Source organism: Dasypus novemcinctus, chromosome 7, assembly GCF_030445035.2.
Source record: "Dasypus novemcinctus isolate mDasNov1 chromosome 7, mDasNov1.1.hap2, whole genome shotgun sequence".
NCBI classification, from domain to species: Eukaryota; Metazoa; Chordata; class Mammalia; order Cingulata; family Dasypodidae; genus Dasypus; species Dasypus novemcinctus.
The window spans coordinates 65590722-65610706 of NC_080679.1; the positions used below are offsets into that span (position 1 = coordinate 65590722).

At 37.2% G+C, this 19985-nt stretch overlaps 2 protein-coding genes across 5 annotated transcripts in view; one reads left to right on the forward strand and one right to left on the reverse strand.

Annotated features, from left to right (window-relative positions):
- Positions 1-15425, forward strand: part of PDE1A (phosphodiesterase 1A) — a 609100-nt gene extending 593675 nt beyond the window's left edge. The window contains exon 14 of the mRNA XM_071216233.1: positions 15177-15425. Within this exon, the coding sequence (XP_071072334.1) occupies positions 15177-15298 (122 nt within the window). The 3' untranslated portion in view covers positions 15299-15425. The remainder of the gene's footprint in view (positions 1-15176) is intronic.
- PPP1R1C (protein phosphatase 1 regulatory inhibitor subunit 1C) overlaps positions 1-19985 on the reverse strand; it is a 158885-nt gene that overhangs the window by 19877 nt on the left and 119023 nt on the right. The window lies entirely within an intron of this gene.

Sequence of the window (19985 nt, forward strand, 5' to 3'; positions counted from 1 at the left end):
GCAAAGGAGGAATTCATTGCATAAATTTCACAGAGAAGTCGTAGTTTTATATAATTTACATGAAAGAGAAAAAATATAATTTTTGCTTAAAAATAATACTTTTCTGTCATTTCTACCCTCTATTATTCAAGTGTAGTAACTAGCAAAAAAAAGTGGTGAATGTATTTAAGTTCTCAGCACCTGAGTACCACCTACCTGGGGACATTTTTTAAAAATTGCTCTAAAATCAGTTTTCAAATTTCAAAATACTACTTTAAAAAACAACAGAGAACCAGCAAGATGGCAGTGGGGTAAGGAGCTCCTAGAGTCAGCTCCTGCTAGAGAGCAGTTAGTAAACACCCAGAGCTCTCTGGAGCTAGCTGAAGCACCTATTTGGGGGCTCCAGGAGACCAGAAGAGCACCCTGCAATGTCCTTAAAGGAGTGGAAGGAGGAGACTGCCCATCTGCAGAGAAGACTTGTAAGTAGAGTGTTCCAGGCCCCGGAGGCCGGTGCCCATCCTCCACTGGAGGCACAAGCCGCCTCGGGAGCTGTTCCGTGGCTGGAATTGAAAGCTCCACTTCCCCAAAACAGGGGAGGAAGAGATGGTTGGTCATCAGTTTCAGCTACTGATGAGTAAATTCAGTGGGCTACAGTATAATCCTGAGAACAGCATAAGTTTGAGCCTGTCCAAGTCAGAAAGAGGCTGGGAGCCGCCATTTGACTCTGCGCCTGGCACAAGGGGAAGCGGGGCAGACTGAAATCCCAGTGCTGGTGGGGACTGGCTTCTTCCCATCCAGATCATATTGCAGCTCTAGCTTAGGCCCCAGTGCCACCTCCAGCAGGGAGGAAGCTGCGGGGACCTGTGCCAGCCTCTCTGGGAAATTACCAGCCAAGCCACGGAGGCCAGTGATTATCCTATTCTGGCAGCACAAGTCATCCCAGGAGTTATTCTGTGGCTGGAATTGGAAGCTCCATTTCCCAGAAGCAGGAGAGGAGGAGACAGTTGGCTGCCAATTTCAGCTACTGATTGGTAGACTTGGCTGGCTACAAGCCTGGGAACAGCTGGGGTGTGAACCAGCCCAAGTCAGAAAGAGGCCAGTAGCCACCATTCTGACTCCGCCCCCAGTCTGGGGGTAAGCCAGGCTGACTGAAACTCTCAATGTCCACAGAAACCAGTTTCTTTCACTCAGATCAGCCTGCAGCCCTATCCTAGGCTTCAGCTCCGCCACTGGCAGGGAGAAGACTGAGGAGTGCTGCACCAGCCTATACAGGTAACTGCAGGTAACTTTGCCTGGCATAGATTGATAATCAGAAGTCTACCAGGGCAACTGTGGTCATCTTGGACCCACACTACATAGATTGCTGCCCACACCTGCAGCTCCATTCTCACCCCAGGCAGGAGAGAAAGGGATGTGATGCTTCGTCAGTCTTTCTGGGCAACTATAGTCTAGGCCTGCACTTGGATTATTCCACACAGCTTTGACTCTGTCCCTACCCCTGGCAAAGGAGAAAGTTGGAAGAAGCTTCCTTGGTCCCTGGCACAATAAGGACAGCTTGTGCCTCCACAGCTTACAGAACCAACTACATGCTTGGCTCCGACTACACAACCAGCAAGGGAGAAAGGGCAGGAAGCCCTAAACTAAAGAAAAAACCTGCACCCAGAATATATTCTCTAGTAAGCCAGAAGCCAAGACACCAACAAAAAATTACAATCTACACCAAGAAACAGGAAGCTATGGCCCAGTTAAAGGAACAAGATAAGCCTCCAGATGACATAAAGGAGTTGAGACAACTAATCATAGATGTTCAAACAAATCTCCTTAATAAATTCAATGAGATGGCTAAAGAGATTAAGCATATTCATAAGACATTGGGTGAGCACAAAGAAGAATTTGAAAGCACATATAGAAAAATAGTAAATCTTATGGGAATGAAAGGTACAATACATGAAATTTAAAAAACACTGGAATCATATAATAGCAGATTTGAGGAGGCAGAAGAAAGGATTGATGAGCTTGAAGAAATGACCTCTGAAAGTGAATGTACAAAAGAAAAGATGACGAAAAGAATGGAAAAAAAATTGAACAAAGTCTCAGAGAACTAAATGACAACAAAAGGCATGCAAACATACATGTCATGGGTATCCCAGAAGAAGAGAAAGGAAAAGGGGCAGAAGGAATATTTGAAGAAATAATGATAGAAAATTTCCCAACCCTATTGAAGGACATAGATATCCATGTCCAAGAAGCACAACGTATTCCCATCCGAAAAAATCTGAATAGACCAACTCCAAGACACATTCTAATCAGAATGTCAAATGCCAAAGACAAAGAGAGAATTCTGAGAATAGCAAGAGAAAAGCAATGCATAACATATATGGGATATCCAATAAGATTAAGTGCTGATTTCTCACCAGAAACCATGGAGGCAAGAAGACAGTGGACTGATATTTTTAAGATACTACAAGAGAAAAACTTCCAGTCAAGCCACAGAGGCCAGTGATTATCCCCACCCTAGAAATGAAGATTATATCAATAAAAGTAACTAAAAGTGTCAAAAGAGTGGTGAAAATAAAATATGACAGATAAAGCTCAAATGGTCAAGAATAAACTTAACCAGTGATGAAAAGCACTTGTATTCAGAAAACTGCAACTCAATGTTAAAACAAATCAAAAAAGCCCTAAATAACTGGTAGAACATTCCATGCTCCTGGATGGGAAGACTAAATATCATTAAGATGTCAATTTTACTCAAATTGATAAACAGATTTAATGCATTCCAAATAAAAATTCTACCAGCATTAAAGAAAAAATTGAAAACATGATCATTAAATTTATTTGGAAGAGTAAGGAGTCCTGAATAGCCAAAAACATCATAAAAAGGAAAAGTGAACCCTCATCTCCAGACTTAAATCATAATACATACCTATAGTGGTAAAAACAGCATGGTATTCGTCTAAAGAGACACAATAGACCAAAGGAACCAAAAATATGGTTCTGAAACAGATCCTCACTGGTATGGTCAAGTGATGTTTGACTAGCCTGTCAAACTCACACAGCTCGGGCAGAACAATCCATTCAACAAATGGTGCTGATAGAGTTGGATATCCATAGCTGAAAGAAAGAAAGAAGACCCCTATCTCACACCTTATCCAAAAATTAACTCAAAATCTATCAAAAAACTAAAAATAAGAGCAAGAACCATAAAACTTCTAGAAGAATTTTTGGAAAATATCTTCATGAACTGGTGGTAGGAGGTGGATACTTAAAGGAAATAAGAGGAGGACTGAGTGGACTACTGATGTTTAATGCATGTAGAAGTTTTAATTAGCTTTACTGTAAAAGTGTGGAAGTGTATAGAGTGGATGGTAACACACAGTGAGTAACAGCTAGTTGATAAATGGGGATGTGACTGAAAATGGTAGTCTAGTTATGTAAATGCCAATTGACAGAATGGTTGAGAATAACCTAGGAACTGGATGGCACGGTGAACCAAGAGGTGGGTGAGAATTGTGGTTGATGGTGTGGATGCAAGAGTGTCCTTTGTTAGCCACAACAAATATATATCACTACTGCAGAGTGTTGGGAATGTGGAGAAGCATGGGAAAAATACAGCTGGAGTGACCTATGGACTATGTTTAGCAGTAATAATATAATATTCTTGCATCTATGTGAAAGATGTACTGTGTTGACACTGAGGCAGTATGGAAAATGTGACCCAAATGTACACTATGAACATGGTAACAATCAGATGATATTATTTTATCTGTAGCAAATGACACACCACATTGTGGTGTGTCGATGGAGGGGTGTTGTCTGGGAATTCTGCACGTGTGCATGATTGTTTTATAAGTTTACAACTTCTGTCATAAAAAATATATTTAAAAAATAATAATATGGTGGACTGGGGAAAAACACACCAAATGTAAGATAAGGACTATGATTAGTAGTAGGATTTTGACAATATTCTTTCATAACTTGTAACAAATATCTCATGACACTACAAGGCTTTGGTGGAGGGTTGATGTATGGAACCCATGTATGATGTTATGCATGTTTGCCTTGTAAGTTCACAACTTTTACTATACACTTAATTGTTTATGTATGTTCATATATAAATTATATAAAGATAATAATAGAATTGGTTGGGGGAAAATATTTTGTTTAGTAGTAATATTTTGACAATGCTCTTTAACCATTAGTTTAAAAAGTTTAACAACAATACAAGTTATTGGTGGTAAGGTGAGTTATGAGAGTGCTGTATGATGTTATATATGTTTGTTTTGTAAGTTCACAACTATTATTATACACTTATTGTTTATGTTTGTTTATGTATGAGTGATATAATTCAATAAATTTTAAAAAAAACAACTTATTTTCAGTATATATACATACATTGCACTCAATTTATAGAAAATTGTTATCACCTTTGTACAGTATTAGAAAATTTCTGAAATTTATTGATAAAAATGAATGTAAATATTTCCCTAAACCATGCTGAATTTCATTTAAGCCCACAGTTTGACGATGAGTTCTCCTGAAATGTTTATGGCTTATCAGACCCCCAAATAATTCAATTTAAGTCAATCTTCATTATTTGCTGATTCCATGTACGCACATTCATCTATTTGTAACTGCAAAATCAATATGTGCAGGCTTTCTCAGTCATTTCTAGACAGGTGCAGAGTGGTAAAAAATTTTAATCATTCTAGAGGCACACTCCTGGCTGTGGATGAGCAAGGCTCTGTTAGTTTGTTAGGCGGCTAAAAGCAGATACCATGAAATGGGATGGCTTTAGCAGCGGGAATTTCTTTTTTTGTTGTTGTTGCTTACATTATGGTTTATATTTTAGACTGTACACTTTTCTAAATTTTTAGTTACATTATGGTTTACATTTTAGACTATATACTTTTATAAATTTTTGGTGAAATTTAACATGTCCTATATTCATCATTGCTTGATCTTGTAGAACACTTCCATTGCCCCCCAGTCACCTCTGCTTCCATCTATTTTATTCCTCTCTCCACCTTCCCTCGGGGCCCAGAGTGACAACCAAGCTTCAATGCTTGAAGGACCAGTTTCATAGATACTTGCAACAATGCTGAGGGCTTGACACACTAGACTGTCCTCCCACATTGGGAGACATCAATGTTCTCAAGAGACACCTTTCCCTCTGTTTGAGAACATCAGGGCTCCCCAGGATAGGGGTGTACCTTCCTGCTCGTTGTATAGGTCTCCACTCAATGATGTAACACACTATGACAAGATGAGCATTGACACACTCCCTAGAAGCATGCTCCTGTGCCAGATGATCCCCATTAAGCACCTTATACAAGTAACCCTTTCCTTATTTTCTTTTCTTTTTTTTTTTTTTTTAAGATTTATGTATTTATTTAACTTCCCCCTCCCCCGGTTGTCTGTTCTCTGTGTCTATTTGCTGCGTCTTGTTTCTTTGTCCGCTTCTGTTGTTGTCAGCGGCATGGGAAGTGTGGGCGGCGCCATTCCTGGGCAGGCTGCACTTTCTTTCGCGCTGGGTGGCTCTTCTCACGGGTGCACTCCTTGCGCGTGGGGCTCCCCTACGCCGGGGACACCCTTGCGAGGCTCGGCACTCCTTGTGTGCTTCAGCACTGCACATGGGCCAGCTCCACACGGGTCAAGGAGGCCTGGGGTTTGAACTGCGGACCTCCCATGTGGTAGACGGACGCCCTAACCACTGGGCCAAGTCTGTTTCCCCCTTATTTTATTTTCTAAAGAGTTTTCTCAACATTATAATTTCAACCACATACCCAACAATCTCTCATGTTCACCTGTTCCCCCAAACCCCCCCCCCCCCAATTCTTTGGGCTGTCTGACTCATCCTCCCAACCCTAGGCTCCCTCAAGCCTGCAAAGCCCCACCCAAGAGTATCCCTATGCACCAGTCTTATCCCTTCCCTGCACAACTACTTACCTCCATTTTATCATAGAATTTGCCCATATGGGCCTTGGCTCACAACCTTCCTCTCCCCCCCAGTTTCCTGAGTGCCTGTCTTCCAGTCTCCAGATCTCTGAGACAAATTGATTTGCTTATTTCATATCAGAGAGGTCATGTAGTATTTGTCCTTCAATGCCTGGCTTGCTTCAGTCAACAGAAGGTCCTCAAGATTCATCCTTGTTATCCCATGTGTTAGTCCATATTCCTTCTTATACCTGAGTAGTATTCCATTGTATGTATATACCACATTTTGTTTATCCATTCATCTGTTGATGGGCATTTGGCTGATTCAAACTTTTGGCAATAGTGAATAATGCCGCTGTGAACACTGGTGTGCATATATCAGTTTGTGTCCTTGTTTTCAGTTCTTCTGGGTAAATACCCAGCAGTGGAATTGCTGGGTCATATGGCAAATCTATATGACTATATCTATATGACTATAGCTAGTTTTTTGAGGAACCACCAAACTGTCCTCCAGAAGGCCTGGATCCTTCTGCATTCCCACCAGCAGTGGATGAGGGTTCCCATTCCTCCACATCCTCGCCAACACTTGTAGTCATCTGTTTTTTTTAATAGCTGCCAGTCTAATGGGAGTAAGATGTTCTCTCACTGTAGTTTTGATTTGCATTTCCCTAATAGTCAGTGACTTTGAGCATCTTTTCATGTGCTTTTTAGCCATTTGTATTTCTTCCTTGGAGAGACGTCTGTTCAAATCTCTTGACCATTTTTTAAATAGGATGTTTGTCTTTTTATTTTTGAGATACAGGATTTCTTTATATATGCAGGATATTAGTCTCTCAGATATATGGTTACCAAATATTTTCTCCCATTGGGTAGGCTTTCTTTTCACTTTCTTGACAAATTCCTGTGAGGTGCAAAAGACTTTAATTTTGAGGAGATCTCATTTATCTGTTTGTTCTTTTGCTGCTCACACTTTGGGTGTGAAGTTCATGAGGTCATTTCCTATTACAAGGTCTTGTAGATGTTTCCCTACATTGTTTTCTAAGGTCTTTTTGGTCCTGGCTCTTATATTTAGGTCTTTGATTCATCTTGAGTAGATTTTTGTATGAGGTATGAGATGGCAATCCTCTTTCATTCTTTTGCTTATGGATATCTAGTTCTCCAAACACCATTTGCTTGAAGAGGCCATTCTCTCCCAGTTGATTGAGCTTGGTGGCCTTGTCGAATATCAGATGACTGTATATGTCAGGATCTATATCAGAACTCTCAAATTGGCTGCATTGGTTAGTACGTCTATCCTTGTGCTAATATTATGCTGTTTTGACCATTGTACCTTTGTAGTATGTATTAAAGTCAGGTAGTGTGATTCCTCTAATTTCATTTTTCTTTTTCAATATGCCTTTGGCTAATTGGGGTCTTTTTCCTTTCCAAATAAATTTTACAGTTAGTTTTTCTAGTTCATTAAAAAATGCAGTGTTGATTTTTATTGGTATTGCATTAAATCTGTTGATCAATTTGGGTAGGATATACATCTTAATGATATTTGGTCTTCCTATTCATGAACAGGGCATATTTTTCCATTTATTTAAGTCTGCTTTGATTTCCTTTAACAGTATTGTGTAGTTTTCTGTGTATAAGTCTTTTACATCTTCCGTTAAATTTATTCCTAGGAATTTGATTTTTTAATTTACTATTGTAAATGATATTTGATTCTTGATTTCCTCCTCAGATTGCTCATTATTGGTGTACAGAAATGCTACTGATTTTTGTGCATTGATCTTATAACCTGCAACTTTACTGAACTCATTTATAAGTTCTAGAAACTTTGTTGTAGATTTCTAAGGGCTTTCTATGTATAGGATCATGTCATCAGCAAATAGTGAAATTTGTACTTCTTTCTTTCCATTTTACATGCTTTTTATATCTGGTTCTTGCCTTACTGCAAGTACTTCTAACACAATGTTAAATAGGAGGGGTGATAGTGGGCATCCTTGTCTTGTTCCTGAACTTAGAGGGAAAAGTTTTAGGATTTCATCATTGTAAATGATGTTAGCTGTAGGTTTTTCATATATACTCTTTATCATGTTCAGAAAGTTTCCTTCTATTCCTATCTTCTGCAGTGTTTTTATCAAGAAAGGGTGCTGTATTTTGTCAAATGCTTTTTCTGCATCCAAAGATATGATCATGTGATTTTTTTTCCTTCAATTTGTTTATGTGGTATATTACATTGATTGATTTTCTTATGTTGAACCATCCTTGCACACCAGGGATGAAATCCACTTTGTCATGGTGTATAATTCATTTGATGTATTGTTGAATATGATTAGCAAGTATTTTGTTGAGGATTTTAGCATCTAGGTTCTTTAGAGAAAATGGTCTGTAATTTTCCTTTCTTGTGATGTCTTTGTTTGACTTTCATATTAGGATAAGGTTGGCATCATAGAATGAGTTAGGCAATGTTCCTTCTATTTCAATTTTTTGAAATAGTTTGAGCAAGATTGGGGCTCTTTCTGGAATGTTTGGTAGAATTTACCTGTGAAACCATACAGCCCAGTGCTCTTCTTAGTTGGGAGGTTTTTAATGACTGATGCTATCTCTTTACTTGTGATTGGTTTGTTGAGATCATCAATTTCTTCTTTTGTCAATGTAGGCTACTTATGTGTTTCTAGGAATTTGTCCATTTCCTCTAAATTGTCTTTCTTGTTGGCATATAGTTTTTCCAAGTATCCTCTTACGATAGTCTTTATTTCTGAGGGGTCAGTGCTGATATCCCCTTTCTCATTTCTTATTTTGTGTATTTGCATCTTCTCTCTTTTTTTCTTTGTTAGTCTAACTAAGAGCTTGTCAATTTTATTGATCTTCTCAGAGAACAAGCTCTTGGTTTTGTTTATTTTTTCTCGTGCCTTATTTTCTATTTCATTTAGTTCTGCTCTGATCTTGTTATGTCTTTCTTTCTTTTCCTTTGGTGTTAGTTGTTGTTTTTTTTTGTTTGTTTGTTTTTTTACTAATTCCCCCAAATGTGCAGTTAGGTCTTCAATTTTAGTTCTTCTTTATTGATGTATGAATTTATGGCTATGAATTTCCCTCTTGGTACAGCTTTTGCTGCATCCCATAAGTTTTGATATGTTGTGTTGTAATTTTCATTAATTTCAAGGTAGTTACTGATTTCTTTTGAGATTTCCTCTTGACCAACTGTTTGTCTAAGAAAGAGTGTGTTGCTTAACTTCCATACCTTGGTGCCAAATCTGGGTCTCTGACCCTTGCAGATTTCCAGCTTCATTTCACTGTGGTCAGAGAAATTATTTTGTACAATTTCAATCTTTCCGAATTCATTGAGACTTTCCCTGTGGCCTAGCATCTTGGAGAATGATCCATGGGCACTTGAGAAGAATGTTTATCCTGCTGTATTTGGGTGTAGTAATGTTCTGTATATGTCTATTAGGTCCAGCTCCTGTAATATATTATTCAAAGTCTTTGTTTCTTTATTGATTCTTTGTTGAGCTGTTCTGTCCAAAGATGATAGTGGTGTATTAAAGCCCCCCACTATAATTGTGGAGGCATCTATTCCTTCACTTAGTTTTTCTAGTGTTTGCCTCATATATTTGGAGGCAACTGGGTTAGGAGTATAAATGTGTATGATTGTTCTTTCTTCTTGAAAGATTACCCCTTTTACTAATATGTAGTGTCCATCTTTGTCTCTCACAATAGTTTTGCATTTAAAGTCTATTTTGTCTGATATTAATATAACTACTCCTGCCCTTTTTTGGTTATTGTTTCCTTGTAAGATTGTTTTCTAGCTATTCACTTTCAACCTCCTTGAATCTCTAGGTCTAAGATGTGTTTCTTGTAGACAGCATATAGATGGATCATATTTCCTTATCCATTATTCCAATCTGTGTTTCTTGACAGGTGAGTTTAATCCAATGACATTCAGTGTTATTACTCTCAAGAAATTACTTACATTAACCATATTTTCTTTGGATTTGTATATGTCATATGTTGTTGTTTTCTCTCTTTTTGTCTTTTTAGTTGTTCTTACACTCTCCTCCAACTCTGTCTCTCCTGTTTTTTTTTTCCTCCTGCAGAACTCCCTTTAGTATTTCTTGAATGCAGGTTTCTTGTTGGCATACTCTCTTAATTTCTGTTTATCTGTGAATATTTGGAACTCTGTCATTTTTGAATGCCAGCTTTGCTTGATAGAGTATTCTTGGCTGGAATTTTTTTCTATTAGTATCTTGACTATGTCATACCACTGCCTTCTTGCCTCCATGGTTTCAGATGCGAAATCAGCACTTAGACTTATTGTACTTCCCTTGTATGAGATGGTTCTCTTTTCTCTTTATGCTTTTAGTGTTTTCTCTTTGTCTTCAGCATTGGATAACTTGACAAGTATATGCCTTGGGGTAGGCCTGTTGGGATTTATGCTGGGTTTGGGATGTGTTGTGCTTCCCGCACATGTACATCCATCTCCCTCAATAGGTTTGGGAAGTTTTCAGCCATTATTTCCTCCAACACCCCTTCTGCCTCCTTTTCCTTCTCTTCGCCTTCTGGGATGCCTATAATGCGTATGTTTGTGCATTTTGTGATGTCATTCAGGCCTGTAAGTCCCTGCTGGACTTTTTCTTTTTTTGATCAGTTCTACTATCTGTTTGATTTCAGATGTACTGCCTTCCAGATCACTAATTCTTTCCTCTACCTCTTCAAATCTGCTCTTATTTGCTGAGAGTGTGTTTTGGATTTCTTAGATTGTGCCATTCATCACCACCATATCCATTATCTTTTTGTTGTATGTTTACAATTTCTTCTGTATGCTCTCCAAGTGTTCTCTTAAAATCCTTAATATCTTCCTTCACTTCATTAAATTGGTCCATGATATTTGTTTGGAGAGCTTTAATTTGTTGTTTGATGTTGTGTTCCTCTTCTTAGTTTTTAGTTTGTTCATTGGATTAGGCCATGTCTTCCTGATTATTGGCATGGTTTACAATTTTTTGTTGTTGTCTGGTCATCATTTTATCTTGATGGGTTTGTTCATTTGATTAGCTTCTGTCTAGTCTCAGGGTTTATTTAGGTGCTGTTTTTGTGTGATAAGTCTTCTCTTTTACACTTTGTTCTTCTTATTCTATTTCATTGTTGTTGTCTAAGTTTCCCTTGAGCAAGCACTCCTTTTATTGCACTCTCTCCAGACTGATGTCCAGAAACCTCTGGCTTTCTGGGTTCCCAAAATAGCTCACTCAGGCAGGATTCTGTCCCCACTCAGTTTTTTTTTTTTTTTTTTTTTGCAGGAGAAATGATGAGAGTGCACTTGCTCAGACACCATCTTGCCCCACCTCAGCAGTGGGAATTTATTAGCTTACAAGCTTATCATTTTGAGGCTGAGAAAAATTTCTAAATCAGGGCATCATCAAGGCAATGCTTTTTTTCCAAAGACTGGCTGCCATATGGCAAGGCACATGGCAGTATCTGGTGGTCTCTCCAATCTCTTCCAGGTTTTGTTGCTTTCAAGTTTCTTGCTTCTGTGGCTCTCTCTCTCTGTAGTCACTCCATTTATAAAGGACTCCTATAAGAAGATTAAGACCGGCCCTGGGCCACACCTTAACTGAAGTAACCTCATGAAAAACTACTTACAATAGGTTTACACCATAGGAATGGATTTTCTTTAAGAACATTATTCTCTGGGGGTAAAAACCACTACAGCTACTCTCCACTTTCTTGTTTCAACTCTCATACTATAAACCAGTATACTTGCCACAGCTATTGAGTGCCACATTTTTATGCTTTTTAATTGGTGATTTCCCTGTTTAAAGGGCTTCTGAGCCTAGTATTGGGGTGCTGTCTAGGACTTCTAAGCACGAGAAGGCTGGTGATGTTCCTTTTGGAGAAAATTCCTATGTTACATAAGCTTCATTCATGATGAATTACAGTACTGTTGGCCATGAGTTCAGTATTAATGAATCAGCACCATACTTAATGAACTCCAAATACCTACCTTCCACCACCATGTGACTTATGATTAAACTTGCTTAAATTTATATTCAGAGAATTTGTTTAAGTCTTGCTTTAATATGTTCTGAAGACAATGATGCTGTTTCTAGATGGGTTGATTAGGGGTGGTCTCTAAAAGGCTGGTAAACAGAATTAGAGAATTACTGTATGCAAATTAAGGAGTAAGTGGAAGATGAAAAGTGTCTTTAAACAGAAACACACATAAATCAAGGTTATGTATTGATCTGTTGATGAAATGTGAACAGAACTTGCAGATCTTGAAATGTATTCCTACGCTGTCTGACTCAAAGAACCAATTTGAAGTGAGGCACTTATTTTTATGCTTTGCAAAAACGTTTTGGGATTACTCATTTAATGATTACAAAGGACTGCTAAAGCACAAAAGGTCATATGGACCAAGCCTTTTAACTGAGAATCCCTTTTGATTTCCTTTAATGGCTGAGTCCAAAAAATTAAAACTAAAATCCCTGCCAAGGATTTTTAAGTGATTATTTGATACTCTGAGTCTCCAGAAAATGAACTTTGGCCATCTCACTGTAGTAATTCTGACCAACAAATAGTACCAATTTTATCAAGCTGGCCAACAATAAACACCCTGATCTTTTTGGAAACAAAGTTCCCGTAAGTAAAAGAACACAAATATATTTCTATTTGACTATAAATTTTAGTAAGATAAAGTGTTGAGGACAAAGAGCACCCTTATATTGTTCCCTATGTTCTTATGAGGCTTAAAATTAAACAGCAATTTTCATTTGATCAAATACTCAATTATTCCAAATGTTTCACTTACCATAAACTATTAACTATAAGGCTCACTTTTATAGACAAAAGGTAGAGGCACAGTTATTTGTTAATTCTAACTTTTCTCTGTGGATATTCAGAGGTGCTATGGTTCCTCCTCATAATACTTGCTATCAAAATCTAACTCGAATTTAACATCTAAGATAGGTCAATTTCAGGGCCTGCCCTTGGCTGAAATTTTTTTCTGAGGAGCCACAGCTAACCAAGGGAACTGTATTAGTATTTGATTTCCTGCTAACACACTAATAAATTAGGAAACTGTGGGGAAGCAAGGAGAGCTTTCCTTATAAATTAACATTTCAAAAAAAAATTTCTAAAGTGCTACAGCATTAGCAGCTAAAGGCTTTTTGATTGGGTTACTTTAGATAAGGTGTGGCCCAGGGTGGGTCTGATTCCTCTTCTGGAAGCCTTTATAAAAGGATGTAATTCAGAGAAAGGAAAAGAGAAAACCTCAGAAGCAGGACACTGAAGGCAAGGAAAAGGGAGAGCCCAGTAGATGCCACCATGTGCCTTACCACATAATAGAGGAGGCCAGGATCACCAGCAGCCGGTCTTCAGGGAGAAAGCATAGCATTATGACATGATTTTGACATTTTTCTCAGCCAACTCTAAGTTTAAGCCAATAAATCCCTATTGAAAAGCCAAACCATTTTATGGTATCTATATGTTGGCAGCCTAGGAGACTAAAATACCATTTATTGAATCATACTAACTAGATTGTACCATTAATTATTTTTTATAATCCCTTAATTATGAATAGTTCACTTACATACTTTTTTGTCATGTTAAAATAAAAATATTGACAGTACCATAATTTTAATCCTGTTCTGGCTTCCCTTCATTTCTTAACAAAGGACATCTCAAAAAAAGAAAAGTAAAAGAGGTGGTTCAGAACTACCTCTTTCCAGAGAGCTTAGCTAACAAAGATTCCATATATACCAATTGACACCAACAGAGTGTGGTCTATGTCTCTGTTCTACTCCTTTCTAGTGTCCTCCTCATATAAATATTGGCCTAGAGAGCTGCCTTCCCTTAGCAGCTACAGTTTTATGGAAACATATTTTTCCTTGATCACAGAAGCATTAAAACATCTTTAAACCTAAACACTTTAAACTTTAGGAAGCAGTCCAACTGCATCCCAACATGCACACACCTATACCACTATATGACAGATGAGCATACTGAGGACTGTTTTCTAAAGTCTCACAGCAAGTAACAGTTAATCTAGAACACAGTAGTTATTACAGACACAGAGCGTGAAGAAATGGCTAGAGCCTGGAGTCCCAACGGAGTTCCCTTTCCTGTCCTCTTATCTAGCCATGACCTGACTGCCTGATACTGGAGTCACCACTAAGCAGCAGAATGTATTCCATGGAACATGGAAACTGGGCCCTTTAGAAAGATACTCTATTGGGTGTTTGGTGGCAATGAAATGTACAGTTTGTATCATAATTCAGAAATATTATGGATTCTGCTTCTGAAAACAAAATATCATTTGTAGCATCATTTCTGTGTTTCCAGATCCAAGCTCCTAGCAAATCAATTTTTGCATCACATTCTATTTCTATAACTGGAGTCTGCCTGTTCTAGAAATTAAACAATAGTGGTACCAAAACATAATTTTAAGAGGGCAGAATATAAGAGATTTTTTTTTAAGTTGCTAAGGAAAATTTGTATATTTCTCAACAGGTACATCATCCCCCAGAGAGTCCTGATTTGTTCTTTATACTGGTTATCTATTGATTAGGTCTTTTCAGCATTATTTCCTATCCTCCTCTTCTAATAGGGAATAATAGGTAAAGATGATCCAGGAAATTAGGACTTTACTCTGCTCTTTACATCATGATATTAGATAGCCCTTATTCTGTGATTATTTGTAGGGCTAATGCTACTTAGGAATAAGGCAGATATTTTTTCTAGGGCAGTACTATTTTCAAGTATTCTGAAGTAATCTCCCCATAAATTATGGAAATGCCCCAGGAATTCCAACATCTCTCAAACTACTTCCTGCACCCCGTATTGTTGCAAAATTGCAAATGTCCTTAGTACTGATTATTTTTTCTAGAAAATATGATCACCAAAGAATGTAGGGAGACAGATTACATCTGTTGAAAAGGTCAAGTGCTGAAAAAAATGAAAAAATTGATTCTAGTAAAGTTATTTTAGGGTGCTTATGATCTGATTATTTTTAGATAGTAGTGGATCTTAGGTTAATATTATGTGCACAAATAATTGTAGATTACTATGTGTTGGGACAGAACTTGTACCTTTTTGTTACATATCAAAAGTCATCAAAAGAAGCCATCATATTTGAAGAAAATCTAAAATTAGCATTTTTCTATTTCCATTACTCAAGAAGTCTCTAAATTAAGAAGAGGTTGTATTCCAAAACTGCATTTGTAAGGCGCTTCTATAGAAACAGACATAATAATGTGGGGAATTTTGTTTTATTTTTTGAGGCTGCTGGTATACAAACCACCCAGAAAGAAAGACCCACCTGTGCTTGGCAAATGTTTTGATAAGCTCATGGTGGACATTGGGCACTGGAGCCTACACTACGAATTGGCACCTAGGATTCTGAGAAAATAGTAGGACAATTATGCATGTGAAAGAAACGAAATACTTTTGCATTTAAAAGAGAGGAAAGTAAGACATCATCTGAGACTGAGACATCTGAAGGAAGACAGCAACCCTGGCCATGTGAAAGGACTGGAGATACATTGCATCCCTTTACATGTATTGCTAAATGATGACAGCTAATTAAAAAGAAAATGAAAATATTATACAGTATAAATAAATATTGTCACTTCTTAAATGGGGCTTGTGACCGTTTGATATTAATGTCTGTTCCTCTGGGTATGATACCCTTTGATTGATTTTAATTCAAAGGCTTTATGTTTACTTGATTAAATCAAGATTAGTGCTCTGATTCCACCACATCATTAGGGCATGCAGGGTTGAGTCCCTACTCCCTTGGTGGGTTATATAAACTGACACTCACACAGAAGTAGATGCACAGAAGCAGACATGTGAGAAAAGAGGAAAGGAGCTCCACAGACACAAAAGAGGATCCTACAGCCCCAAGAGAGATAAGCTATTCACCTGATAGTTTGCAGCTGATGCGAAAAGAGCAGAGCAGCTGAGCCCTATGCCAGTCTACAGTTGAGATCAGAAGAAGCTGGGCCCATGGAGTCTTAAGAGGAAGGAAGGAAGGAGAGAACAGGCAGAGATCACCCACCATCTTGCCTCAATACGTGGCAACAGAGGTTTGCTGAGGAAGTAACCTTGAGTTGGACTCTTTAGGACCTTAAAAACTGTAAGCTTCTACCCCAAATAAATACCCTTTAAAAGCCAACAGATTTCTGGTACTTTGCATCAGCACCCATTGGCTGACTAATACAGTACTCATGGCCTCCATGAATGACCTCTGATCTATTTAGTGAATGTTTAATTTTCAGTGTATATGAAATCTCTCTTCCCCTTATCTTTCTTGTATATTGAGCTTAATTATTCCTACTTCGCAGGTTAAAAAAATGACTTTCAGATTAATCCCAGCATTTTTCATTTTACAATCCAAAATCACTTCATTGAACAAGAATTCACCTAGACCCCACAACATTGTAGGTGCTTGAAATATGTAAATGACCAAAATATAAAGATCTTTGCCCCTGTTATCTTTATAAAGCCCTGGGAGGTAACTTACATGTAAGGAATAAATGGGAATAGTGGGAAATGAGAAGATCGCAAAAGAGATTGGAGTGAAGGGATGGGGGAGGCAAACTATAAATGTAACAAGTAAGTGAAATATATATATATATATATATATATATATATATATATATATATAGGCATTATTGAGAGTAACCAGTGCTATGGATAGAAAAAAGATACATCTGATTAGAGGGGGATTGGGAGTGCAGATGGTTGTGGTGAAGTTTTACATGCACAACGCTAATTCCAGTATTCTCAAAGATCTTCCTCCACCCTCTGTCTAGAACTTCAGTCTATCCTTCTCTCTATGACCTCCCCCTTGGTTTATAAAACATATGCAAGTATCTCATATCCTAGAAGCAAGCTGACAAACAAATCCCTCCTTTATCATCCTCTTGCTGGTATCTCTACTTTACTTCTCTTGCTTTAAGAAAGCAGCTGTCTGCAGTGATGACTCCATTTTCTTACCTCCTATTCACTCATCAACCTATTCCAATCTTATTTTCACACCATTCTCTTTACCAAAACTGTTTGTAGATGACCTTTGATTGGCCTAATCCAACTGGCATTTCTCAGACTTTCATCTTATTTCACCGTGCTTCAGCCTTTGCCAATACTAACTGATTTCTCTTTCTTAAGGATTATACTTCCCTTGATTTCTGAGATGTAGTTCTGGTAGTCCCCATACTGCATTTAATTATTTTTCCTTTTTATCTTCTTGGTGTTTGTTTGTTTGTTTGTTTAATTTCCTTGATTCTCCTACTTGAGCCTTAAATGTAAATATCCTCCCAGGGCAATTTATTACTTCTTTAATGTTGGAAAAAGTCCTCCACCAATTACGGACAACCTAATGTCAAGATGGCCAAAACTTACTTTCCTTATACGTTCATTTCTCCTCTTTTAATCCTGATCTTGTTTAACTGTTTTGACTGTTTGTTTCTGGGAAAGGAAGACAGAACTTTCAGACAGTTTCCTCCTCCCTGGAAGCAGGTTGTCTGTTTTTATTTTCAAAATTTTAAAGTTTGTAATTTTTAAGTGATGGTTTATATTTCCAGGTAACTGTGAAGACTGTGCATCTGAATGGAGAAGTTTGGTTTTAAAGTTTTAGTTTGGGGGAAGCAGATTTGGCTCAACTGATAGAGTGTCCGCTGACCATATGGGAGGTCCAGGGTTCAAACCCAGGGCCTCCTGACCCATGTAGTGAGCTGGTCCACGAGCAGTGCTGATGAGCGTAAGGAGTGCTGTGCCATGCAGGGGTGTCCTCCATGTAGAGGAGACCCACATGCAACAAGGAGAGCCACCCCATGCAAAAATTAAAAAAGCACAACCTGCCCAGGAGTGGTGCTGCATACATGGAGAGCAGACACAGCAAGATGATGCAACAAAAAGGGCCGCTGACAAGAGTGCAAGTGGATACAGAATAACACACAGCAAATAGACACAGAGAGCAGACAACAGGGGCAGGGGCAAGAGGAGAGAAATAAATAAAAAATAAATCTTTTAAAAAATAAAGTTTTAGTTTGGAATTTTACCTGTTTTGGAAAACTTACTAATTATCATCTGAAGGCATTTTACTTTCAAAAACTGGTGTGTTACCTAAATTTATTCTTAGGAAAGCTAAGATTATATTATCATTGCTTGAAGATTTTGTTTGGAATGTCTTCATTTATTCAGCCTAGACTATCTTTTCAAATAAGATTCCATTTAGTTAGTTAAATATTAAACATAGCCTTTAAAGAAACAGAGCTTATCTAGTCATCGGAGGTTTCAAATGTTCTGCTCAGAGAGAGCAGAAAGAAATTCTCATCTGGTTTTCATCTGTTATAAATAGTAAATGTCACCCAATTTACTACTTGTTTAAGGTTGGAAAAACATCTTTCACCAATTAACTGCCTACAGCCATATTTTAAGAAAGCATATTGGACCACAAAGTTTCATATGTCCTCCCCACCCCTCTTTCTCTCTCACACACTTGTACACATACACACACACAAATTAATAGTTCAAGAGAATTGTTTAGGAGTATTTTGACATAACATCATGTGGCAAAATGATTTTGACTTCGGTTCCAAACTGTTACCCAATCAGAATTAGCATTCATTTTTTATACAAAGTATTTTTATATGTAGGCTTGTTAAGTCTCCATTGGCAAAAATGTCCAAACAAAATGTTCAGCACATATATAAAGTAAAATTGATGCATTTCTTTTTGAGAGACTAAATATTTATATTTGAAATGATTTGCTTTGGTTTTGGTTTTCAGATGAAAACCAAATTCAAAAGTATAATTTATGAATATGTTAGTGTCAAGAGAGAACATGTTATAAGCATGTAAAAATGGAATATATTTAAATAAATATAAATTACTTTGAAAAGTTTTGTACTATTGGAAGAAAATTCTGGGTACAGAGTAAAAGTGAAGAGACTATTTACCTAAAAAATAAAAGTTTTAAATATAATTTTCAGAAATTGGTATGTACTATTATTCATTTTGTTAGTAATAATGAATATGACTAAAATAGAATACTACTAAACTCATTAACATACAGTGATACTTATTGTGGTTAAGGGAAATTGCCATCTGGTTATCCACATTTTACCCTTTGAGTAATTTTGTATGCTTTAAATAATACTTTGTGCTATGTAAATGAAAGTGAGACTATACCTATTTATACTTGCTTCCATTTATAAAAAGGTGAAATAGCTAAATGTAGGAAAAATATGCAAGCCACTATCAATTATGTTCATTGGAGAAATAAATGAAACATGTTTATCTCAAAGTTAGCAAAATTTAAAGATTAAAGATTTCCTGGAGATGGACTAGCTTTTCTAACATGGACATATACACTTGCAGCAAAGCATGCTCACACTTGGAACAACTGGAGATATCAAGAGAATTAGGCCAGTTAAAACCACAAGTGAGATTTAATCTCTTCTTCTTACTACCCTTTCTAAGCTACTGCTGAATGGTGGTGGTCTTTAAGAAGTTGGCTTTCTATCTAATATAACTTCAAATAAGAATTTACAACAGATACTTTTTTCAGTGGCAGTATTTAGTTGTTCTTGGGCTGAGGTAATCTAAACATCTGGGATCTATTTCAGAAATTTTTAGCTCAAGTTGGACATGTCTTTGAAAAAATTATTTTTCAGAGCTGAGTTTTCACTGTAATCACAGAATTTAGTTTATAAACCAAGACATAAATCAGGGTTCTGTAACTCTTCGGGTGGTCCCCATACTATATTTAATTACTTCTCCTTCTAGTTCCTTGGTGTTTTTATTGCACTAGGCCATTTTGACCTTACTGTCTAGATAGAAGAAATTCCAGCTGCTTATTCATTCTTTTTTCCCATCATTTGAAATTGTACCACTCTTTTAAGAAGACCTAGAGATCTAGACCCTATTGGAATTTTTTAAAGATTATGTAAATGATTTGAATAAGGAATATTGCATGTGCCAGGGAATAATTATGATTCATTTAGATCAAGCATGTTTATAGCATGCTTACTAGTAACAGTATTAGCAATTTTTTTAATCTTAATCTTGATCATATTAAGCTA